This window comes from Nycticebus coucang, chromosome 2 (assembly GCF_027406575.1).
Source record: "Nycticebus coucang isolate mNycCou1 chromosome 2, mNycCou1.pri, whole genome shotgun sequence".
Taxonomy (NCBI): Eukaryota; Metazoa; Chordata; class Mammalia; order Primates; family Lorisidae; genus Nycticebus; species Nycticebus coucang.
In genome coordinates, this window is record NC_069781.1 from 116,944,406 (window position 1) to 116,970,055 (window position 25,650).

Sequence of the window (25,650 nt, forward strand, 5' to 3'; positions counted from 1 at the left end):
CACAGATGCAATAGAAACATGTGCTGACTCATTTTGCCAGGTCCCACTGGCTTCCAGGGGACCGTGGTCATTCATAAAGGACAGAGAAGCAGCAGGAGGGTGCCCACTTCTAGCCACAGCTGCACAGCTTATAGGAGATAAACCAGCCTTCGTGAACCAGCTGAATGAACCACTGGACCAAGCAAGAGGCGGGGCTGCTCATGAAGGCAGGGGAGATGGTGATATGGGCAGAGCTGGGTGGAGGGTGTTTTCCCATTATTGATGTAGAAAAAAAGAGAGCTGAGTTGAAAAGACAGGGTGCAGAGTTTGTGGCTGGGGACATAAAGACAAAATCCTGGGGCAAAGGAAACTGCAGAGAAAGAAGTCTAGAGAGTCTGTACACAACTGTTCTCAAGCCCATGACCTAAGTGTACTTGCACAGGGCAAGAGTTCAAGAAACAACAGCAGCGAACAGCCACTGAGAGGGCAAAGGGCAGAACAAAGTTTCGGAAGTCGTGCAGAGCCCAGAGAGACAATGGAGATGCAGCACAGCCTAGGCAGGGGTGGCCTTGCTAAACACCCTGGGCTGCCAGTAAGACACCAGAAGGGCCTTGTGCCGAGAGTACGATGGCAAGGACAAAACTCAAAAAGACAAGCCTCACAAAGCCTTGATAGGATCACAGTGAGCTGCTGTTGCTCTAGCTCGGTGTTTCTCAACCTTTTTTTACCTCACAGCACACTTGAACCTATAGTTAAACTTCTGTGGCACACTTAAATTATGTTGATCAAAAAAAAAGAGTAAAGGGCCAGACAAGTGGCTCACACCTGTAACCCTAGCACTCTGGAAGGCTGAGGTGGGTGGAATGCTTGAGCTCAGGAGTTCAAGACCAGCCTGAGCAAGAGCAAGACCCTATCTCTAATAGAAAAAATAGAAAAAAATAGCTGGGTGTTGTGGCGGACACCTGTAGTCCCAGCTACTTGGGAGGCTGAGGCAAAAGGATTGCTTGAGCCCCACAGTTGGAGGTTCTGTGAACCTTGATGCCACGGCACTCTACCCAGGGCGATAGAGTGAGAGACTGTCTCAAAACAAATGAACAAAACCCATAAAACTAGGCACCTGTAGCTCAGCAGCTAGGGTGCCAGCCACATACATAGGGGCTGGAGGGTTAGAACCCGGCCCAGGCCTGCCAAACAGCAATGACAACTACAACAAAAAATAGCCAGGCATTGTGACCGGCACCTGTAGTCCCAGCTACTTGGAAGGCTTAGGCAAGAGAATCGCTTGAGCCCAAAAGTTTGAGGTTGCTGTGAGCTGTGAAGCCATGGCAGTCTACTGAGGGCAACATAGTGACACTCTGTCTCAAACAACAACAACAGCAACAAAACCCCAAAAAACATAAGACAGAGTTAAATATAATTACACCAAATGTAAACAGATTTAAATGTTTTTTTTTTTTTTTTTTTTGTAGCGACAGCGTTTATGGCCCTCGGTAGAGTGCCGTGGTGTCACACAGCTCACAGCAACCTCCAGCTCCTGGGCTTAAGCGATTCTCTTGCCTCAGCCTACCATGTAGCTGGAACTACAGGCGCCCACCACAACACCCGGCTATTTTTTTGCTGCAGTTTGGCCAGGGCCGGGTTCAAACCTGCCACCCTTGGTATATGGAGCCAGTGCTCTGCCCACTGAGCCACAGGCGCTGCCCAGATTTAAATGTTCTAATTAAAATATGAAGAAGTCTGTCAGATTTGAACAACACAAACAAATTTGACGAAAATGACATATATAAAACACTACATCCAACAACTGCAGAATACATGTTATTTTAAAGTGCAAAAGAAATGATTACTAGCCAGGAAGGGAGATGAGCACCTGAAGTGCTATGTAGGAGGCTGCCGTGGGATGATTACTTCAGGCAGGAGTTTGAGACTGCAGTGAGCTGATTTTTGCTACTGCATTCGGTCTGGGTGACAGAGTGAGACTGTGTAGCTAAAATTATTTTTTAAATAATAAAATAAGGCTTGGCGCTCATAGCTCAGCGGCTAGGGTGCCAGCCACATACGTTGGAGTTGGCAGGTTCGAATCCAGCCCAGGCCTGCCAAACAACAATGACAGCTACAACCAAAACATAGCCTGGCATTGTGGCGGGCGCCAGTACTCCCAGCTACTTGGGAGGCAGAGGCAGGAGAATTGCTTGAGCCCAGGAGTTTGAGGTTGCGGTGACCTGTGATGCCATGGCACTCTACCCAGGGTAACAGCTTGAGGCTCTGTCTCAAAAAAAAAAAAAAAAAAAAAGAATCACTTAAGCCCAAGAGTTTGAGGTTTGCTGTGAGCTGTGATACCACCGTACTCTACTGAGGACGACATAGAGACTCTGTCTCAAAAAATAAATAAATAAATAACATGAATAAATAAATAAATAATAAAAAATATAATTACAAAAAAAGACAATGACAATTAAAAAAAAAGACAAATACCATAATGCAATCCTTTTTTTTTTTTTTATTGTTGGGGATTCATTGAGGGTACAAGAAACCAGATTACACTGATTGCGTTTCTTAGGTAAAGTCCCTCTTACAATCGTGTCTTGCCCCCCCAAAGTGTGGCACACACCAAGGCCGACTGCCTCCCTCCTTCCCTCTCTCTGCTCTTCCTTTCCCTCACCCCTTCCTCCTTCTTTCTCTCTCTGCTCTCCTATTCCCCCACTCCCACTGTGTCATTAATTGTCATTAATTGCCCTCATATCAAAATTGAATACATAGGATTCATGCTTCTCCATTCTTGTGATGCTTTACTAAGAATAATGTCTTCCACTTCCATACAGGTTAATACAAAGGTTGTAAAGTCTCCATTTTCTTAATGAATAGTATTCCATGGTGTATATATACCACAGCTTGTTAATTCATTCCTGGGTTGGTGAGCATTTAGGCTGTTTCTACATTTTGGCGATTATAAATTGAACTGCAATTAACAGTCTAGTGCACTGGTTCTCAACCTTCCTAATGCCGCAATGTATTTTCATTGTTACAAAGGGGTCGTGACGCACAGGTTGAGAACTGCTGGTCTAGGGTAAGTGTCCTTATGATAAAAGGATTTTTTTTCCTTCTGGGTAGATGGCCAGTAATGGGATTGCAGGATCAAATGGGAGGTCTAGCTTGAGTGCTTTGAGGTTTCTCCATACTTCCTTCCAGAAAGGTTGTATTAGTTTGCAGTCCCACCAGCAGTGTAAAAGTGTTCCCTTCTCTCCACATCCATGCCAGCATCTGCAGTTTTGAGATTTTGTGATGTGGGCCATTCTCACTGGAGTTAGATGGTATCTCAGGGTGGTTTTGATTTGCATTTCTCTAATAGATAGGGATGATGAACATTTTTTCATATGTTTGTTAGCCATTCGTCTGTCTTCTTTAGAGAAGGTTCTATTCATGTCTCTTGCCCATTGATGTATGGGATTGTTGGCTTTTTTCATGTGGATTAAATTAAGTTCTCTATAGATCCTAGTCATCAAGCTTTTGTCTGATTCAAAATATGCAAATATCCTTTCCCATTGTGTAGGTTGTCTATTTGCTTTGGTTGTTGTCTCCTTAGCTGTACAGAAGCTTTTCAGTTTAATTAAGTCTCATTTGTTTCTTTTTGTTGTTGTTGCAATTGCCATGGCAGTCTTCTTCATGAAGTCTTTCCCCAGGCCAATATCTTCCAGTGTTTTAAGTCCTTTATCCACCTTGAATCAATTTTTGTGAGTGGACAAAGGTGTGGGTCCAGTTTCAATCTTTTACGTGTGGATATCCATTTCTCCCAGCACCATTTATTGAATAGGGAGTCTTTCCCCCAAGGTATGTTCTTGTTTGGTTTATCGAAGATTAGGTGGTTGTAAGATGTTAGTTTCATTTCCTGGTTTTCTATTTGATTCCAAATTTCTATGTCTCTATTTTTGTGCCAGAACCATGCTGTCTTGACCACTATGGCTTTGTAGTACAGCCTAAAATCTGGTATGGTGATGCCCCCAGCTTTGTTTTTACTACTAAGAACTGCCTTGGAAATACGGTTTTTTTCCTGGTTCCATACAAAACACAAAATCATTTTTTCCAAGTCTTGAAAGTACAATGTTAGTATTTTAATAGGGATGGCATTGAATTGGTAGATTGCTTTGGGAAGTATAGACTTTTTTTTTTTTGTAGAGGCAGAGTCTCACTTCACTGCCCTTGGTAGAGTGCCGTGGCGTCACATGGCTCACAGCACCTCCAGCTCTTGGGCTTACATGATTCTCTTGCCTCAGCCTCCCGAGCAGCTGGGACTACAGGCACCCGCCACAACACCCGGCTATTTTTTTGTTGTTTTTGTTGCAGTTTGGCCGGGGCTGGGCTTGAACCCACCACCCTCGGCATATGGGGCCGGCGCCCTACTCACTGAGCCACAGGCGCCGCCTGGAAGTATAGACTTTTTAACAATGTTGATTCTTCCCAGCCATGAGCATAGTATGTTCTTTCATTTGTTAATATCCTCTGCTATTTCCTTTCTTAGGATTCTTTTTCTTTATAGAGGTTCTTCATCTCTTTTGTTAGAGGTGAAGGGAGTTGTGTCCTTAATTAGCCTCTCATCTTGACTGTTACTGGTGTATACAAAGGCTACTGATTTGTGGACGTTGATTTTATATCCTGAGACATTACTGTATTTTTTGATGACTTCCAAGAGTCTTGTGGTTGAGTCTTTGGGGTTCTCTAAGTATAAGATCATATCATCAGCAAACAGGGAGAGTTTGACCTCCTCTGCTCCCATTTGGATGCCATTTATTTCCTTGTCTTGCCTAATTGTATTGGCTAGAACTTCTAGCACTGTGTTGAATAGTAACAGTGACAGAGGACAACCTTGTCTGGTTCCAGTTCTAAGAGGAAAAGCTTTCAGTTTTACTCCATTCAGTAAAATATTAGCTGTGGGTTTGTCATAGATAGTTTTGATCAGTTTAAGAAATGTGCTATGTATGCCTATACTCTTCAGTGTTCTAATTAGAAAAGGATGCTGGATTTTTTTTTTTGTAGAGACAGAGTTTCACTTTATCGCCCTCGGTAGAGTGCCGTGGCATCACACAGTTCACAGCAACCTCCAACTCCTGGGCTTAGGTGATTCTCCTGCCTCAGCCTCCCGAGTTGCTGGGACTACGGGCGCCCGCCACAACACCCAGCTATTTTTTTGTTGCAGTTTGGCCGGGGCTGGGTTTGAACCCGCCACCCTCGGTATATGGGGCCCATGCCCTGCTTGCTGAGCCACAGGTGCTGCCCCAGGATGCTAGATTTTATCGAATGCTTTTTCTGCATCTATTGAGAGGATAATATGGTCTTTGTTTTTGTTTCTGTTAATACAGAGGATAACATTTATGGACTTGCGTATGTTAAACCAGCCTTGCATCCCTGGGATGAAACCTACTTGATCATGATGATAAGCTGTAATCTATTGGCTAGGACTTTGTTGAGAATTTTTACATCTATATTCATTAGTGAAATTGGTCTGAAATTCTCCTTTTTAGCTGAGTCTTTTCCTGGTTTTGGTATCAGTGATGTTTGCTTTGTAGAATGTGTTGGGAGAAGATTCCTTCCTCTTCAATTTTTTGGAATAATTTCTGCAGTACAGGACTAAGCTCTTCCTTGAAGGTTTGATAGAATTCTGGTATGAAGCCATCCAGACTAGGGCATTTTTTTGTTGGAAGATTTTTTTATTGTTTCTTTAATCTCAGTGCTTGAAATTGGTCTGTTCAGGAGCTCTATTTCTTCCTGGCTAAGTCTGGGGAGAGAATGTGATTCCAAATATTGATTTCCTTCACATTGTCAAATTTCTGGGCATAGAGTTTCTTGTATCTCTGTGGCATCAGTTGTTATTTCCCCTTTATCGTTTCTGATTGAGTTTACTAGAGATTTTACTTTTATATTTCTAGTTAGTCTGGCTAAAGGTTTATCTATTTTATTTATTTTTCAAAAAACCAACTCCTTGTTTCATTACTTTTCTGAATGATTCTTTTGTTTTCCTGATTTTTTTTTTTTTTTTTTTTTTTTTTGTAGAGACAGAGTCTTACTTTATGGCCCTCGGTAGAGTGCCGTGGCATCACACAGCTCACAGCAACCTCCAACTCCTGGGCTTAAGCGATTCTCTTGCCTCAGCCTCCCAAGTAGCTGGAACTACAGGCGCCCGCCACAACGCCTGGCTATTTTTTGGTTGCAGTTTGGCCGGGGCCGGGTTTGAACCCGTCACCCTCATTATATGGAGCCGGCGCCTTACCGACTGAGCCACAGGCGCCGCCCCGATTCTTTTGTTTTCAATTTCATTGATCTCTAATTTAATTTAATTTTTTTTTTTTTTGTAGAGACAGAGTCTCACTTTACCACCCTCGGTAGAGTGCCATGACATCACAGGACTCACAGCAACCTCCAGCTCTTGGGCTTATGCGATTCTCTGCCTCAGCCTCCCGAGCAGCTGGGACTACAGGCGCCCGCCACAACGCCCGGCTATGATTTAATTTTGGATATTTCTTTTCTTCTGCTGGGTTTAGGCTTAGATTGTTCTTCTTTTTCCAATTCCATAAGATGGCTTCTGAGTTTGTTGATGCACTCTCTTTCTGTTTTTTTAATGTAGGCATCTAAAGCGATAAATTTTCCTCTCAGAACTGCTTTTGCAGTATCCCACAGGTTTGGGTAGCTTGTGTCTTCATTGTTGTTATGCAAGGAAGTTAATGATTTCCTTTTTCATTTCTTCCTGCACCCAACTGTCATTCAACAGAAGGCTGTTTAATTTCCATGCCTTTGTGTGGGGTTGAAGGTTTTTGTTGGAGTTGGTTCCACTTTTAGTGCCTTGTGGTCTGAGAAGATACAAGGTAAAATTTCAATTCTTTTGATTATGTTGAAGTTTATTTTGTGGCCTAGGATATGATCAATTTTGGAGAATGTTCCAAGGGCCGATGAGAAGAATGTATTCTTTATCTTTGGGATGGAGAGTTCTATATGCGTCTATCAAGCACAGTTGTTCTAGGGTCTCATTTAAGTCCGTTATATCTTTGTTTAATTTCTGTTTAGAGGATCTGTCCAGCTCTGTAAGAGGAGTGTTAAAGTTTATTATGTTATTATGTTATTATGATGTTATAGGATATCATATTGCTCAGACTGAGTAAGGTCTTTTTCAAGAATCTGGGAGCATTTAAATTGGGTGCATAAATATTTAGAATTGAAAGGTCTTCTTGTTGTATTTTTCCCTTGACCAATATAAAATGACCATCTTTGTCTTTTTTGACTTAGTTTTAAATTCACATGGATCTGAAAATAAGATTGCAACTCCTCTTTTCTTCTGAATTCCATTTGCCTGAAAAATTGTTTTCCAACCCTTAACTCGGAGCTTTAATTTGTCTTTTGAAGCTAGGTGTGTTTCCTGCAGACAGCAAATAGATGGCTTGTGTTTTTTAATCCAATTAGCCAATCTATGCCTCTTCAGTGGGGAATTCAAGCCATTAACATTTATTGAGATAATTGATAAGTGTGGTAGTGTTCTATTCATCTGATTTTGTGAGAGTCCATTGCTTAGTTTTATCTTTTGCATCATTGTGGAATTTAGGTTCTATCCTTTAATTTCTGAGTTCTTACTTTGCTGTTGATCCATTGTGATGGTCAGTGTGTAGAACAGGTTGAAGTATTTCCTGTAGAGCTGGTTTTATTGTGGCAAATTTCCTCAATGTTTGTATATCAGTAAATGATTTGATTTCTCTGTCAATTTTAAAGCTTAGCTTAGCAGGAGATAGAATTCTGGGCTGGAAATTGTTCTGTTTAAGTAGATTAAAGGTAGATGACCATTGTCTTCTGGCTTGAAAAGTTTCATTAGAGAAGTCTGCAGTCACCCTGATGGATTTGCCCCGTAGGTCAACTGGCGCTTACTCCCAGCAGCTTGAAGAATCTTTTCGTTTGTCTTGACTTTAGACAGGTTCATCACAATGTGTCTTGGAGAAGCTCAGTTAGAGTTGAGGTGACCTGGGGTTTGATATCCCTCTGAAAGGAGTGTGTCAGAATCTTTGGTGATATTTGGGAAATTTTCACTTATAATATTCTCTAGTATGGCTTCCATTCCCCTGGGGCATTCTTCTTTCCCTTTTGGGATACTTATAACTCATATGTTTGAACTCTTCATAAAGTCCCATACTTCTGTCAGTGAACGTTCTGCTTTCTCTCTCTTTTCTGCCTCTTTATCTATCTGAGTTATCTCAAGAGCTTTGTCCTCTACCTCTGAGATTTTTTCTTCTGCATGGTCTAATCTGTTGTTGATACTTTCTTTTTTATTCTTTTTTTTTTTTTTGAGGTATAGCCTCAAGCTGTACCCCTGGGTAGAGTGCCATGGCATCACAACTCACAGCAACCTCCAGCTCCTGGGCTCAAGCAATTCTCCTGCCTCTGCCTCCCAAGTAGCTGGGACTACAGGTGCCCACCACAATGCCCGGCTATTTTTTGGTTGCAACTGTCAGTGTTGTTTGGCGGGCCCAGGCTGGATTCGAACCTGCCAGCTCAGGTGTATGTGGCTGGCGCCTTAGCCATTTGAGCCACAGGCACCAAGCCTGTTGTTGATACTTTCTATTGCATCTTTAAGTTCCCTAATTGACTGCTTCAGTTCTTTCAGCTCTGCTATTATCCTTTCTATATTCTTCATATCGTTCATCTCATTTGATTCTCTTTTGGATTTCCTTTTGGTCATTTTCCACTTTATCAGCAGTTTCTTTCAGTGTTTCCATCATTTCCTTAATTGTTTTCATCATCTGTATTCTAAATTCCCTTTCTGTCATTTCTAACATTTCCTTATAGGTGGAATCCTCTGTACTAGCTACTCACAGTCCCTTGGAAGGGTTGCTCTGGACTGGTTTTCATGTTGCCAGGATTTTTCTACTGATTCTTCCTCATAAGTGTTTTCTTTTATCTGTTTCCTTGCCCTAATTTTTCTTTCACCACTTCTTGCTCTTTAAGTTATCATGTCTCTGGACTAAGGTTTTGATGAGTCCAGTTCTCCACTGCTTTTGTCCTCCTCATGGGGTCCAGAATTCTCTTGCTGACTCCCTATGTCCCCAAAAGGATGTTTCTGGGCAGATTCCACCAGCCAGAGATGCCTGGAGTCTTCTCTCCCCAGTCTCACTGTGCCCAGTTACAAAGAAGCTGTTACTCGGCTGCCATCTTGCTCCTCCCTCCCCAACTTCTTATTTTCATATGAGAGAGGGCAATCCGTTGTGAAAAAAGTTCTGTTCACACTGGTTACCACTTCGACCTACAGCATCTTGGGTTGCAATTCCAACTGCAAACATGAGTAGTTATGCAGGCTGAGAAGTCCAAGGTAGAGGAGCACATATGGTGAGAGCCTTCTTGCTAGTGAAGACTCTTTGCAGAGTCCTGAGGTGGCATAAGGCATCACATGGTGAGAGGGCTGATCAAGCTCCATAATGCAATTCTTTTTTTTGTAGAGACAGAGTCTCACTTTACTGCCCTCAGTAGAGTGCCGTGGCGTCACACGGCTCACAGCAACCTCCAGCTCCTGGGCTTACATGATTCTCTTGCCTCAGCCTCCCGAGCAGCTGGGACTACAGGCGCTTTTTTTTTTTTTTTTTGTTAGAGACAGAGTCTCACGTTGTCACCCTCAGTAGAGTACCATGGCGTCACAGCTCACAGCAACCTCCAGCTCTTGCGCTTAGGTGATTCTCTTGCCTCAGCCTCCCGAGTAGCTGGGACTACAGGCACCTACCACAACAACCGGCTCTTTTTTTTGTTGCAGTTTGGCCAGGGCCGGGTTTGAACCCGCCACCCTTCATATGTGGGGCCGGCACCCTACTCACTGAGCCATAGGTGCTGCCCCATAATGCAATTCTTTTTTTTTTTTTTTGTAGAGACAGAGTCTCACTTTATGGCCCTCGGTAGAGTGCCGTGGCCTCACACAGCTCACAGCAACCTCCAACTCCTGGGCTTAAGCGATTCTCTTGCCTCAGCCTCCCGAGTAGCTGGGACCACAGGCGCCCGCCACAACGCCCGGCTATTTTTTGGTTGCAGTTTGGCCGGGGCTGGGTTTGAACCCGCCACCCTCGGTATATGGGGCCGGCGCCCTACCAACTGAGCCACAGGCGCCGCCCCATAATGCAATTCTTAAGAAGAATAATTTAGAGGCCAGGCACAGTGGCTCACACCTGTAATCCTAGCACTCTGGGAAACTGAGGCAGGTGGATTGCTTTAGCTCATAGGTTTGAGACCAACCTGAGCCAGAATGAGACTTTGTCTCTTAATATAGCCAGGCATTGTGGTGGACACCTGTAGTCCCAGCTACTCAGGAGGCTGAGCCAAAAGAATCTCTTGAGTCCAAGAGTGAGGTTGCTGTGAGCTATGACACCACAGCACTCCACCAAGGGTGGGAAAGTGAGACTCTGTGGAAAAAAAAAAAGAAGAAGAAGAATTCAGAGTTATGAAGCATGTGTTCTCTGGCTAGAGTAGAATTGAATTAAACCAGAAATGAATTATGAGAAGATAAAACAATCCCCAAATGTTTTTAAATTAAGAAGTACTTTTACTAAGGGCAGCGCCTGTGGCTCAGTGAGTAGGGCGCCGGCCCCATATACTGAGGGTGGCGGGTTCAAACCCAGCCCCTGCCAAACTGCAACAAAAAAATAGCTGGGCGTTGTGGCGGACGCCTATAGTCCCAGCTGCTCGGGAAGCTGAGGCAAGAGAATCCCGTAAGCCCAAGAGTTAGAGGTTGCTGTGAGCCGTGTGACGCCACGGCACTCTACCTGAGGGCGGTACAGTGAGACTCTGTCTCTACAAAAAAAAAAAAAAGAAGTACTTTTACTAATCCAACACCTCTGGGAAGCCAAGGAGAGTAGATTGTTTGAGTTCCAGAGTTTGAGACCAGCCTGAGCAAGAGCAAGACTGTCTCTAAAAAATAGCCAGGTGTTGTGGCAGGTGCCTATAGATCCAGCTACTTGGGAGTCTGGGGAAAGAGAATCACTTGAGCCCAAGAGTTTAAGGTTGCTGTGAGCTGTGATGCCACACCACTTTAACCAGGGTGACAGAGTAAGACTGTGTCTCAGAATAAAAAAAAAGAAAGAAAGAAACTAGCCAATAGAAGCACACCCACTGAAGAACAGGTGTTGAAATTAGTTGTCAAGAATTTTTGAATCACTGTTACAAATCTGTTAAAGTAGCAGTCATCCACCCGTTTGGCACTAGAGACGGTTTCATGAAGATAATTTGACTACCAGGGAGGAAGAGATGGTTTGGGGATGATTCAAGCACATTACCTTTATTGTGCACTTTGTTTCTATTATTATTACATTGTAACATATAATAACAAATTCTTTACAAAAAAATTTTTTTTAAAAATTCTAAAACTCGGGCAGCGCCTGTGGCTCAGTCGGTAAGGCGCCGGCCCCATATACCGAGGGTGGCGGGTTCAAACCCGGCCCCGGCCAAACTGCAACCAAAAAATAGCCGGGCGTTGTGGCGGGCGCCTGTAGTCCCAGCTACTCGGGAGGCTGAGGCAAGAGAATCGCTTAAGCCCAGGAATTGGAGGTTGCTGTGAGCTGTGTGAGGCCACGACATTCTACCGAGGGCCATAAAGTGAGACTCTGTCTCTACAAAAAAAAAAAAAATTCTAAAATCATCATAATGAAGAATTAGTGGGAGCCCTGAGCTTCTTTTCCTGCAACTAGATAGTCCCATTTGGGGGTGATGAAAGACAGTGATACCTGAAGTGTATTGCTTATGTCCTCAGCTCTACTTCAGATCATCAGCCATTAGATGCTCATAGGGAGCACACAATCTAGACCGCTCACTTGCACAGTTCATGGTAAGGTTCGTACTTCTGTGAGAATCTAATGTCATCACTTATCTGACAGGGAGCAAAGCTCAGGTAGTGATGTGAGTGATAAGGAGTGGCTGTAAATACAAATGAAGTTTTGCTCACCTCCTGCTGTGTGACCTGGTTCCTAACAGGCCATCGACCAGTACCAATCAGTCCACAGCCTGGAGACTGGAAACCTTAGTGTTAAAGAATATAGGACTGGGTGGCGCCTGTGACCCAGTGATTAGGGCACCAGCCCCATATACTGAGGGTGGTGGGTTCAAACCTGGCCCCAGCCAAACTAACAACAACAACAAAAATAGCCGGGTGTTGTGGTGGGCACCTGTAGTTCCAGCTACTTGGGAGGCTGAGGCAAGACAGTTGGCTAAGCCCAAGAGCTGGAAGTTGCTGTGAGCTGTGATGCCACAGCACACTCTACCAAGGGCAAGAAAGTGAGACTCTTGTCTATATAAAAAAATATATATATAGGGGCAGAAGAGTGAAAAAATGGAGAATTTCAGTAAGGAAATAGGAACTCCAAAGGGAAATAGTGACAGAGAGATGAAACACACACACGGTCTTTTAAAATATAAAATATATCTGAAAAGAACTTTTTGGATGGCTGAAGAACAGACAAAACACACCAGAAAAGAAAACTAGTACATTCAAAGACAGGACAAAAGAAATTATCCAAACTGAAGCAGAAAGAAAATAAACAGAAAGAAAAAAACAACAAACACCAGAACAGAGTATCAGAGACCTTTGAGATAATGTAAAATGGTCCTACACAGAGGTAACTGGAATTCTGGGGAAGAGACAGAGAGAATGGGACAGAAGAAATGTTTGAAGAGGTAATAGCTGGAAAATTTCCCCATGATGAAATCATCTATCTACAGATCCAATAAGTTTGGATACATATAATGAAAACCATACAATTAAATAACTTACTGTGTGTGATTCTTTTGTCTCAGCCTCCCAAGTAGCTGGGACTATAAGCGCCTGCCGCAATGCCCAGCTATTTTTCTTTTTTGTTGTTGTTGTAGTTGTCATTGTTGTTTAGCAGGCCTGGGCTGGGTTCTAACCCACCAGCCCCCGTGTATGTGGCCGGCGCCATAACCAGTGAGCCATGGGCACCGAGCCACCTGCACACATTTTTATTTCTGCATTTATTCATCTGTTTATCTTAAAAGCTATAGTTTGAACTGATACCTCTGGCTCTGATCTAACATCATAGGGCTTATTCTAACCTTCCTTCTATTCTTGATTTTATATATATATATATATATTTTTTTTTTCTTTTTTTGGTAGAGACAGAATCTCACTTTATCACCCTTGGTAGAGTGCCATGGCGACACACAGCTCACAGCAACTTCCAACTCCTGGGCTTAGGTAATTCTCTTGCCTCAGCCTCCCGAGTAGCTGGGACTACAGGCGCCCACCAATTATCTTTTCTTTTTTTTTGTTTGGTTGGGTTTTTTTTTGCAGTTTTTGGCCGGAGCTGGGATTGAACCTGCTACCTCCAGCATATGGGGCCGGCGCCCCACCCCTTTGAGCCACAGATGCACCCCAGTTTTTTTTTTTTTTTTTTTGGCTGGGGCTGGGTTTGAACCCACCATCTCCAGCATATGGCCAGCGCCCTACCCCTTTGAACCACAGGCGCCACCCTGGCTACTTTTTGTTGTGATTTGGTCGGGGCCCAGTTTGAACCTGCCACCCTCGGTATATGGGGCTGGCACCACTCACTGAGCCACAGGCGCCACCCTTGATTTATAATATTTTATAATGATGCAAATAGTACTCAATTTGTTTACTCAACCACCCTAGTCTGCTAAACGGATACAATGGGTGAATGTCACACCAAGCTACTCACTCCACACACACAATGGACTCACTCCATATTCCTTTGTTCATTTCAACCTTATAGTTAGTTGCATTATTTTTACTTTGTCATAATATGTCACAGTGGTACCCTGGCCTCCCATTTTTTGTTGTACATTTCTACACCCATTTGCCATCCAGCAAAGCTCCAGAAAGAGTAGATGGGTCCACCACTCCCTGAGTTCTTGCATGTCAAACTTAGACTTCTCCACCATGAAATATTATGCAGCCTTAAAGAAAGATGGAGACTTTACCTCTTTCATGTTTACATGGATGGAGCTGGAACATAGTCTTCTTAGTAAAGTATCTCAAGAATGGAAGAAAAAGTATCCAATGTACTCAGCCCTACTAGGAAACTTATCTATGGCTTTCACATGAAAGCTATAACCCAGTTATAACCCAAGAATAGGGGCAAGGGGGAAAGGGAGGGGAGGGAGGGGGGATGGGCGGAGGGAGGGTGATTGGTGGGATTACACCTGCGGTGCATCTTACAAGGGTATATGTGAAACTTAGTAAATGTAGAATGTAAATGTCTTAACACAATAACTAAGAAAATGCCAGAAAGGCTATGTTAACCAGTGTGATGAAAATGTGTCAAACGGTCTATAAAAACCATTGTATGGTGCCCCATGATCACATTAATGTACACAGCTATGATTTAATAATAAAAAAAAAATCTTGGGCTTAAGCGATTCTCTTGCCTCAGCCTCCCAAGTAGCTGGGACTACAGGTGCCTGTCACAAGGCTCGGCTTTTTTGTTGCATTTGTCCTTGTTGTTTAGCTGGCCTATGCTGGGTTTGAACCTGCCAGCCTTGGTGCATGTGGCTGGCGACGTAACCACTGTGCTACTAGCGCTGAGCCCGGTTAACATTTTTAGAAACGTGGTCTCGCTCTGGCTCAGGCAACCCACCTGCCTCAGCCTCCCACAGTTCTAGGATTTATGGATATGAGCCACCTCGCCCAGCTGTTCTGCTAACACTCTTAAATCAGTATCTAATAGTATTCCTTATTGGCCTGTCTTCCATTTCTGCCATTGCTTGATAGTTTTATTTGATGTTCTTCTTTTCTTTTTTTTTTGTAGTTTTTGGCTGGGGCTGGGTTTGAACCCGCCACCTCTGGTATTTGGGGCCGGCACCCTACCCCTTTGAGCCATCGGAGCTGCCCGATGTTCTGTCTTTTCATTCTCTTGGTTGTTTTCCAGCCTTCGATGCCTTTTCAAGCCTCCATGGTAGTCTCAGTCACCTTACAACTCAACAGTTTTTTCTTTTTCTTGTGTACTTCTTGAATTCAATCAGCTGGTTTTCAGTTGTGTCCATTCCTATCCTTTTTTTTTTTTTGAGACAGTGTCTCACTCTGTCACCCTGGGAAGAGTGAGACTCTTGTCTCAAGAAGTGTGGTGTCAGCTTTAGCTCACAGCAACCTCAAACTCAACCCCAACCTCAAACTCTTGGGTTCAGGTGATCCTCCTGTCTCAGCCTCCTGAGTAGCTAGGTGCCCACCACCACACCAGGCTATTTTTTCTATTTAGTAGACACTGGGTCTCATTCTTTCTCAAGCTGGTCTCAAACTCCTGAGCTCAGGCAATCCACCTGCCTTGGCCTCCTGAAGTGACAGGATTATAGGCAGGACCACCATGCCTGGCCTTATTTTGTTGTTTTTTACTTGAGACAGGATCTTGCTCTGTCAGCCAGGATGCAATACAATAGCGTCATGATAGCTTATGGTACCCTTGATTTCCTGGGTCAAGTGATCCTCCTGCCCTCAGCCTCCTGTGCAGCTGGGACTCTGAGCCACTGTGCCAGTCCTGTCCTTACTTTATGACCTATTTCAATATGGTTTTATTGTGTTCAGATGCTTCTTGGAACAAACCTGGCTGTCTTCTTTGGCCTCATGGTAACTTTGCTGAGGGAAGCTGTCCTCTGTGGACAGGTGTGGAATCCTGTGCTGCAGCCCCCAGCATCCTGCCTACCTCCCCTCTAAGCCTTACAGGAGTCTGAGTGGGCAGGTAACTAAGACCCCACAATGGTATTTGGGGATTTCTCCTTCTCACTTTGGAGTGTGGGTATGTGCAGTGGACTTGTTCTTCCCTCCTGTGTTTTGGGGAGAGAAAACACCAGAGAAGGGTGGTAGGAAGCTGTCCTTGACTTTAGCCACCTGGAATTCCTATTTCATTATTTTCAGGAATTATGGCTGATTTTCACCATTGCCCTCTTGGCCCTAAAGAGATATTTTTTCATCTCTGCTCCATTAACGGAGACATTGGGTTTCCTGGCTTGTGCTGTGAGATACAGCCAAGACAAACCCTTCTGGGGGCAGTGCCACTGAGTTTCTCAGACGCACTTGCACAAATAAGGTACCTGTCACCCCCAGGGGCATGCAAGTGACCTCTCTGCATCTCTGAAAGGTCATTGGCTTCTCTTGCTCCACACCCAACTGCAGCCATACCCTTGTTCAGCTGGGTCCTTTTCTCCCTTAACCCTGCTGTGTCCACACCCTCCCCACCAATCCTCCAACAGAGGATGACAGCTTGAGCTATTGCCCATCCTTGGCCCTGTCTCCTGGAATAGACCAGACACCAGAATCAGGATTGGTTTCATTTTCTTTTATTTTTTTAAAAAAGCCCCTAAATTCTATGGCTTCAAGGGAGCATCAGAGAAACGTAAATGCCATTTCTGTACACTTTGTAAAGCAAGAACTAGACTCACACAGCCACCGCCCCAGGCATGGCCCCCAGCTACTCTGCTCTGCCCTGGCAGCCTCAGGGACCCCACTGGGGACAACCCTGCCACGTCCTGTGGCTGCCCCCACACCCCACAGGTTTCTGGGGGCTTTAAGGCATTTTGTCTCCCGCTCCTTTGCCAGGTGGTGGAGCACAAAGAGAGAAGCCACTGCCCACAGTCCTGACTCAGCAGGGCCTGGCACCTATGCACAAGATCAGGGGACATAGCCAGCCTACCCCACCTGGCAGGACCCCGCCAGCGCTGAGCCAGCCCAAGCTTTGGTGCAGCATTTGGTTGGGGTTGGCTTCGGCATGGCCCCAGCCCTGCCTACCCCTTTGGTTTTGGGGTGGCCCAGGGGTCATCTCACCTGTGGCAGCAGTGCCTGTGCCCCCTCCCAGGTGGGTGGAGGCAACACAGCCTGAAGCACCCCTCCTAGGCCAGGCCAGGCCTGCCCTCCCCTCGAGAAAACAGCCTTTGGATCGAGGGAGACAAGCTGGACTTTATGACGACAATGGGGGTGGCTGGAGGGGGTGGGTCCTCCGGGATCACACTACTCACTTCAGCAAAGAAATGGGTGGGCAAGGGGAGGGGGCGGGGTGGGCCTCTGTTTTTTTCCTTTTTTCCTTGTTTTAAATAGTTAATGCTCTTGGAGGGGAGGACTAGACACAGGTGTAGAAATTTCGGCCAAAGTCTTACATGAAATAAGTGACCCCATGTCCTGGGGGTGGGGGCCAGTGGGCCGATCCAGGCCCTGGCAGCCCCTGCAGTCTGAGACCCAGCATTGGGCCAGAAGCTGGCCGTGGGCCACTGTGGGTAGGCCCTGAGGGCCTCATGGACAAGCTCTAGCCCTAAGGGGCTATACCCAGATTCACAGCACTGCATTTGCCCAGGGGTCACTTGTGCCGCTGCAGCGATTTTCTCTTTCTCCTCTTGAAGAAACAGCAGCATCTGGGGAGAAAGAAGGCCCAGGGTCGGAAGAGGTGGTCATGGGGTGGCCTCAGGCCCCTTACCCCCACACTCAGGGCACAGGACAGCCCACCCACCAGCTGCTGCCCAAGAGCCTTACTTGGTGTCATCAGTCACCTCCACCTCTGCAGGTGCAGTGATGGGGGCATTGGAGTGACCAGCTGTGGGGTCGTCGGCGTTCAGCTCCCCATTGGTAGAGTTCAGCGCCTAGTAGGAGTTAGGGGAGTCATGCTGACGTCCACAGCCCTCCCTGGTTTGGGGTCCCTGCCGGTCCTCACCTGGTTTTTGTTGTGCAGCTGGGCTTTGTCCCGAAGCTGAGGCTGGGAGGGCAGGTCAGTGTGGACGGTGCCGATGGGAGTTGGCTACAGTGGAGAGGGGTGATCAGGAGAGACTGTTGGGATGGGCCTGAGAAGCCAGACTCCTCCACCTCTAGCAGGGCTTCCTGGCCCAGCCCTACACTTACCAGGGGCTTGCCAGCCCAGTCGTACTCATAGTCGAACACAAAGCCACTGCGGTCAAAGAGGTCAGTAAAGAGCTTCCGCAGGTAGTCATAGTCTGGCTTCTCGAAAAAGTCTAGGCGCCGCACGTAGCGCAGGTACGTGGCCATCTCCTCTGCGGAGAGAGCGCCAGCGGGCCTCGGCGAGGGCAGGGGTTGCGGGGGTGGGGTGGCAAGCGCAGGGGCCCCTTACCTGGGAAGTTCTCGCAGAGCACCTCGATGGGCGTAGCCCGCTTGGTGTCCCCAATTTTCTGGTACCGCTCCTTGAGCGTGTCAGCCTATAGATGAGGAGCTGAAGTCTGCCTGTGCTCCTGCCACCCTGTGCTGCCAGCCCTGCCCCCACACCCCCACCTTGAGCTCCCACCCAGCCTGCCACGCACCACCTGCCCATCCACTCTGTGCCCATGTTAAGCCCTATCCCCAGCCCCCAGCCCCTCCCTGCACATACCTTGAGCCCCTGCCAAGGCAGGCTGCCACGCAGGAAGTACATGAACATGTGCCCCAGGGCCTCCAGGTCATCGCGGCGGCTCTGCTCTGCACAGGGACAGGAGGCTCAGCGTCTGCTCGGCCCCCCCCACCACACACAGCCCCTCAGGCGCTCACCTTTGCCCAGGTGTGTGTTGATGCTCATGTAGCGCGCTGTGCCTGTCAGGCTCTTGTGCTCGCGGTACGGGATGTGCTTCTTGGTCTCGGGGTCAATGTACTCCTTCGCCAGCCCAAAGTCAATGATGTGGATGGCGTGCTGCCGCTTGGTCCCCGGGCGCCCCACCAGAAAGTTCTCAGGCTTCACATCCCGGTAGATGAGGCTCTTGGTGTGCACGTACTCCATGCGCGTGATCTATGGGTGACTCGGCCTTAGTGTCCCCAAGGCTCGGAACCTAGCCCCTTCCTGCCAGCCCCCCGCAGCAGCCCCCTCCTCCATGCAGGCCCAGCCCACCTCTCCTGCAGTCCTTCCCGGCCCGACCCCACCTCTCCCCGCGCCCACCAGCTGGATGGCGATCATGAGCACCGTCTTGAGTGTGAAGGTGCGGTCGCACAGGTCGAACAGGTCCTCCAGGCTGGGCCCCAGCAGCTCCAGCACCATGGCGTTGTACTTCCCGCATGGGCCAAAGTAGTAGACCTGAGGGACGCCCTCTGCAGGGAGCACAGACACACTGGTGCAGGGACAGCCCAGGCCGCCCCCACGACAGCCGCCCCAGGGCCCAGCCATACCTGCGGAGCTGAGCTGCTTGTAGAACCGGTACTCCAAGTGCAGCTGTGGGGCCCGAGACTTGATCGGCTCCTGAGGGTGGGGGGGGACAGGAGCCCACGTCACCCCCACCTCACTAGAGTCCCAAACCCATAGTGTGGCTGCTGGCTGGGAAGGGGAGGGACGACCTACTCACCAGTTTGATAGCCACGTATTCATTTGTGTAGAGATTCTTCCCTGTGGGGATAGAGGGACATAAGGTCGGCAGGGTCTTAGCCTTAGCCATCCCCAGAAGGATACCTTCTGGGGGGCCTGCCGGATATCCCCCCTACCTAACATCCCATCCTATGAGTTCATCCCCATATCCATCTCTGGTTAAGAAGCCTTGGATCTCAGCATGCCCCTACCCTCCCAGATGCATCTCTCCTGTGCTCAAGCTTGAGGTTCTGATCCCAAGCTGGGACCCCCACCCCCTTAGCTTGAGGATCCCCTGAGCCCCAGCACAGTCTGCAGGACCCTGGAGCCCACATGGGCTAGAAGACAAACAGACCTCCTTGCCTACGCAGGATGTCCAAGCCTCAATCCACAAAAATGCAAAAAGCAGGAGTTTCATAACCACCAAGGACAGCTTTTCTCCGTTAGTTTCTCCCATTAGTCTGAGAGGAAGGAGGTGGTCAGTCCCTAATGCTTACAGAGGCCTGAGGGGACAAGTTCTTGGAAGACAGCTTAGTCAAGGCTGCTATGACCCCACCGTGGTGGCTCAGTACCCCTCAAGGGTCAGCCTAGCTGCAGACAGGGCCCTCTGGCTTCACTGTGTCTATAGCACTGCCTGCCTGGGCTGTGCTTACAGTCTGCAGGACTCCAGATGACAGCTCCCAGGACAAGAGGGGCCCCTCTGGGCTGGTTCCTGAGTTTGGACAAAGAATAGGTCTGCCTCTGTGTCTTCCTCTACTGTTTTGTTCTCAGAGTTTTAAACACAGAAAAACAGAAAGGACTGTGCTCCCCACTGAGGCTATGTTGGTCCAACACCCTTTAATCCGTCTCATTTACAGAGGCATCTCCAACTTTTAGACACCAGCAAGCTTCCCCCTCAATATTTTCTCCTGCAGGTTCAGTTCAATGTTTACACAGTCCTTCCTTTTCCATTTGGAGGTGAAATTTACACAGGGGATGCCTGCATCTCAAGAGCACTGTCTGATGAGTTTTGGCAGATGCATGCTGCTATTGAGAGCCAGACTGAGTCAGCATGTATGTGCACACTCACCACCACCACCACCACAGCAGATTCCTGCCTGCTTACACCTTTACCACTCAAGCAGCAGCCCCTACATGGGGTGGCCTGGTGTGTTCCCACATGTGTGGCCCCTCTTGCCAGGTGTGACACATGTCATCTGTGTCACTGTACATCCCTGGTTTGTTTTTATCTTCTGCAGAGCAGCCTTCCAGCAGGGAGACAGGACTCTGTTACCCTCCATCCCTAGCGTATGACTGCAGAGCTGCAACAACACTACCAGGCAAGGCTTCCTGTGGGCAGCTGTTGTCTTCTGTGGCAGAGATGCCTGTATGTTCTGAAAGGCATGGAGTGACTTGCTGAGGGCTGAGCTGCTGTCCACTGAGGCTGGTGAGGCTGAGTGAGCCTCTGCCTGTGTGCTCCAGCCATTCCTCTGTGCTGTGTCTGTTCTAATCTCTGCCTACTTTTAACTGGATGTCGTCTTACCATCGAGCTGTGGTTCTTTTACATATCCCAGACATCAGTGGTTTGTCAAAGTGCTACACTGCAAATCTCTTTCCCTGTCTGTGGTTTTCCTGTTCATGTTCTTAGCCTCTATGAACAGACCTTTTAGACTTTGGAGACATCTAGCTAATCAATGTTTTCCCTTTCCTTTTCTTTGAGACAGAGTCTCATTTTGTTGCCCCTGGTAGAGTGTCCTGGCGTCACAGTAACCTCAAACTCTTGGGCTCATGTGATCCTCTTGGCTCAGCCTCCCAAGTTGCTGGGACTACAGGCACCAGCTATAACACTTGGCTATTTTTAGAGATGAGGTCTTGCTGTGGTTCAGGCTGGTCTTGAACCTGTGAGCTCAGGCAATCCACCTGCCTTGGCCTCTCACAGTGCTAGGATTACAGGCATGAGCCACTGCGCCTGGCTATTCAATGTTTTCTTTTATGGGGAGTGGTCAGGTGCTCTGGGTTCTCAAAGCCTCACAAAGGCCTCCACGCACAGTTCCAGTTGTGCAGGCAGCAGAATCTTCAAGGCTGGACTATCAGCTGAAAGAAGATTCCGATAGGCCCACAGGACAGAAGACACTGGAGTCCTAGCTGCTCAGAGCTTGGAGACCTCCCTGAACTCCCTTAAATCCAGCTGAGAACCCAGAAAGTCACACACTTTGGGGAAAGGGCTCCTCTAGCTCTGGAACAATATTCACACTCTCTGACCTGCCCCCAAAGAGCTGAGAACCAATCCCTGACAGAATCAGAATGAGCCACTGGAACAAACTGCAACACTCAACTCTGGAAGATAGCATGATCCACACTTAGATTTTCTTTTTTTTTTTTTTGTGGTTTTTGGCCGGGGCTGGGTTTGAACCCGCCACCTCTGGCATATGGGACTGGCCCCCTACTCCTTGAGCCACAGGCGCCGCCCCAGATTTTCTTTTTTTTTAAGAGACAGGATCTCACTCTATTGCCCAGAGTGGAGTATAGCAGCACAGTCACAGCTCACGGCTGCCTTGAACTCCTGGGCTCAATGGATTGTCCTGCCTCAGCCTCCTAAGTAGCTGGGAATACAGGTGTGAGCCATCAGCTCTCCACACTTAATATGTAGCATCCACAATATCCAACATACAGTAGAACTTTACTAGACATATGAAAAAGGAAGAAAATTTGACCTGTAACGAGCGTATAAAAAGTCAGTGTTGGCTTGGCGCCCATAGCACAGTAATTACGGCGCCCGCCGCATATATGGAGGCTGGCAGGGCCAGCTAAACAACGATGACAAACTCAACAACAATAAAAAAAAAAAAACGAGGTGTTGTGGTGGGTACCTATAGTCCCAGCTACTTGGGAGGCTGAGGCAAGAGAATCGCTTAAGCCCAAGAGTTTGAGGTTGCTGTGAGCTGTGATGCCACGGCGACAGCTTGAGACTCTGTCTCAAAGAAAAAAAAAGAAAAAAAAGTCAATGTTGTCACAAGCACTGGCATTTAAAACAGTTCTCTGACTTGAATGTTTCCCCTAAAGTTCACATGTTACAAACTTGGTCCTCAATTCCACAGTGCCGGGAGACTTGGGTCAAGAGGGCATGGCCCTCATAAACGGATTAATGCAATCATCATGGGTTTGGGTTTATTACTACAGGAATGGGCTTCTAATAAAAGGGTGAATTTAGGCTGGGTATGGTGCCTCATGCCTGTAATCCTACCACTCTGGGAGGCCAAGGTGGGTAGATTGCCTGAGCTCATGGGTTCTAGACCAGCCTGAACAAGAGTGAGACCTTGCTTCTAAAAATGGCTGGGCGTTGTAGTGGGCACCTGTAGTCCCAGCTACTGGGCAGGCCCAAGAGTTTTAGGTTGCTGTGAACTTTGACACCATGGCATTCTACCGAGTGGTAGAATTTCTCAGTGTGGTATTCTGTTTATTTTTTGAGACAGAGTCTCAATATGTCACCCTCAGTAGAGTGCTGTGGTGTCACAGCTCATAGCAACCTCCAACTCTTGGGCTTAAGCAATTCTCTTGCCTCAGTCTCCCAAGTAGCTGGGACTACAGGCACCTGCCACAACGCCCAGCTATTTTTCTGTTGCAGTTGTAATTATTGCTTAGCTGGGCTGGGCTGGGCTGGGTTTGAACCCATCAGCCTCAGTTTATGTGGCTGGCACCGTAACCACTATGCTACTGAGCCAGTGTGGTGTTCTGTTACAGCAGCACAACACAAACTAAGACAAACACCTATTAACATTATGAACATGTTCAAGGATTTAAAGGAAAAAATGGCTAAAATGAATGAGGAGATGGGAAGTCTCAACAAAGAATGCAAATGGAACTGGCAAATACCATCTTGGAAATGAAAAATTCACTGGGTAAACTTAATATACTAGACACTGTGAGAAAAAAAGGCTGAACTTAGAGCAGACAACAGAAGTATCCAGACCAAAGCAGAGAGAGAATACAAGATGAAAGAAAATGAAAAGACCTCAAGGGACCTCGGGCAGAATCAAACACTCCCATCAAACATGTAATAATGAAAGTAAGTTTGAAGGAGAAAAAATATTTGACAAAATAGCAGCTAAAATTTTGCCAAATTTAATGAAAAAGCATTAATGTACACATCCAAGAACCTCAATGAATCCTGAGTAGGATAAACACAAAGAAAACCATGCCTAAATACAGCATTAAAAAAAAAAAAAAAGACAAGGGGGTGGTGCCTGTGGCTCAGTGGGTAGGGTGCCAGCCATATATGGAGAGTGGTGGGTTTGAACCTGGGCCCCGGCCAAACTGCAACAAAAAAAATAGCCAGGTGTTGTGGTGGGTATCTGTGGTCCCAGCTACTCGGGAGACTGAAGCAAGAGAATTGCCTAAGCCCAGGAGCTGGAGGTTGCTGTGAGCTGTGATGCAATGGCACTCTACCGAGGACAATAAAGTGACACTCTGTTTCTTTTTTTATTGCTTTTTTTATTGCAGTTTTTGGCCGGGGCTGGGTCTGAACCGCCACCTCCGGCATATGGGTCTGATGCCCCACTCCTTTGAGCCACAGGCACTGCCCCAGACACTCTGTTTCTAATAAATAAGACACATTATACACAAGGGGACAATGTTGGAAAACATGACTCATCAAAGAAGTGGAAAATTGAACCTGAAGTGGGTACCACTGCACACCCACCGCGCCTCCACCTGTGGATGCCTGACAGTTTAGAGCGGTCAGAGTTGGGATGCCTGGCACTCCACATGCCACCATAGCAGGGGCTTCAGGTGGAAGAGCTGGGGGAAGTCAGCGTCACAGTTTCTCAAGCACATACTGCTACATGGCGTAACACTTTAATACACACACACGCACGCATGCACATACACATGTATGCGTGCACACACATATACATGGGCCTCACAGAAGGATGTCCAGGACAGTTCTATTAACAACAGAAATGTAGAAACACCCAAATGTCTCTGAGCAGGGTTACAAAGGAAGAGAACACAGAGCACTCCATACTGGACACCCTCATGGCACCACTCAATGAGCAACTACTGATTCATGCAACACAGCTGCCCTTGAATGTACACTGAGCCCATGAAGCCAGACTGAAAAGAACATACACCGAAATTTTTTTAAACTTCAAAATAAACTTCCTTCTCCCTAAGGGGACCTGTGCAAAGGACAGCACCTGTAATGGCCACTGAACAGTATAGGGCCCCCAGAATAGTACAGAGCTACCTTGTACAGGCTACAGGAGCTGTAGGTCAGAGATGTGTACATGTGTAAGGGTGTTTGTGTGTGCACTTAATGTGTGCAGTGGTATCTGTGCATGCCTGCTTGCACACACGTACACATGTGACATGCATGTTTGTGTGCACATGTCTGTGCATATGCATCTATGGGTTTGTGTGTGCATATGTATGTGTCACATCCATACGTGTGTCTGAGTGTATGTACACATGTGTGTATATCCTGTGGGCAGCAGGGTCCAGATGGAATGGCTCTTATTAGCAGAGGCTCAATTCATCAGCTGGAGTCTGAGATGTCCTGAAGCCACAAGTAGACAAGCATGAGGCTCCATGGCCCAAGTCCAGAGTGGGCTGGGCAAAAGCACAACTCTACATATGAAGGTAGAATCCCAGCAGCCTCTGCAAAGGGCTAGGGTGGGCCCTGGCTCAGAACAGGGTTTCCAGCCAGTGAGAATACACAAGTTTAAGTGTTGTGCTAGGACAATAACCTCCATCTTCTAGAGAGGGGAGAGGCTGATGACAGTATATAAGGCACTCACCCATTGCTAACCACCTGCCCAAAACTCATTACCTTGTCTCTCCCACAAGGGGAACTGGCTCTACTCCATTTAACAGGTCAGAAAACTAAAGCAGACAGGTGGGTCACAGATCCAAACACATAGGTAAGGAATATGTGTGGAGTCCAAGGTGGTCTCTAGGCAGCTTCCCTTGAAGGTGTGGTCAAATCACACCCGCTCCCTGGGCCTGTTTCCTTCATCTGACAACCTAAGATGGGGCTTTGGGGGCCAGGTGTTGGTTCTCCCTGACATGGGGCACCTATGGGAGATTGGCTCCTCGGCCACCACCACCTGTCCCTGCCTGTCCTGAACCAGCAGTACCCAGGCTCAAGGTCAGTGTGAAACAAGAGCAGGTGGGATGGAGGCCTGGGAAGGCCCAGTGCTGCATTTTAGATGTTTAAACAAGGAGTGGCACATAGCACCAGGGACATCAGCTACTGGACTGACTGCACCCAACAGTGCTGGGAATGTGAATACTCCAGGTCTCTGTCCAGCCTAGAGACCAGGGATGGGAAGTAATAACTTCAGAGCCCCCAATGCAGGCACCTCCCCCCTTGCAGTATGGCCTATCTGCAGTCTGTAGCCCATCGCACAACTGACCCCCAACAGAG

The 25,650-nt window shown here is 47.2% G+C and overlaps 1 protein-coding gene across 3 annotated transcripts in view; it reads right to left on the bottom strand.

Annotated features, from left to right (window-relative positions):
* Nucleotides 1-16,268: 16,268 nt before the first annotated feature.
* The window catches only part of CSNK1G2 (casein kinase 1 gamma 2), a 34,479-nt gene continuing 25,097 nt past the window's right edge, over nucleotides 16,269-25,650 (bottom strand). For 2 of the 3 annotated variants that reach the window (XM_053581175.1, XM_053581184.1), the window contains exons 3-11: nucleotides 19,249-19,289; nucleotides 18,849-19,145; nucleotides 18,467-18,701; nucleotides 18,312-18,397; nucleotides 18,057-18,141; nucleotides 17,831-17,979; nucleotides 17,646-17,729; nucleotides 17,468-17,574; nucleotides 16,269-17,349 (exon numbers count right to left, since the gene is read on the bottom strand). In XM_053581175.1, the coding sequence (XP_053437150.1) occupies nucleotides 17,295-17,349; nucleotides 17,468-17,574; nucleotides 17,646-17,729; nucleotides 17,831-17,979; nucleotides 18,057-18,141; nucleotides 18,312-18,397; nucleotides 18,467-18,701; nucleotides 18,849-19,145; nucleotides 19,249-19,289 (1,139 nt within the window). In that variant the 3' untranslated portion in view covers nucleotides 16,269-17,294. The remainder of the gene's footprint in view (nucleotides 17,350-17,467; nucleotides 17,575-17,645; nucleotides 17,730-17,830; nucleotides 17,980-18,056; nucleotides 18,142-18,311; nucleotides 18,398-18,466; nucleotides 18,702-18,848; nucleotides 19,146-19,248; nucleotides 19,290-25,650) is intronic. The other variant, XM_053581195.1, reaches the window with a different exon arrangement.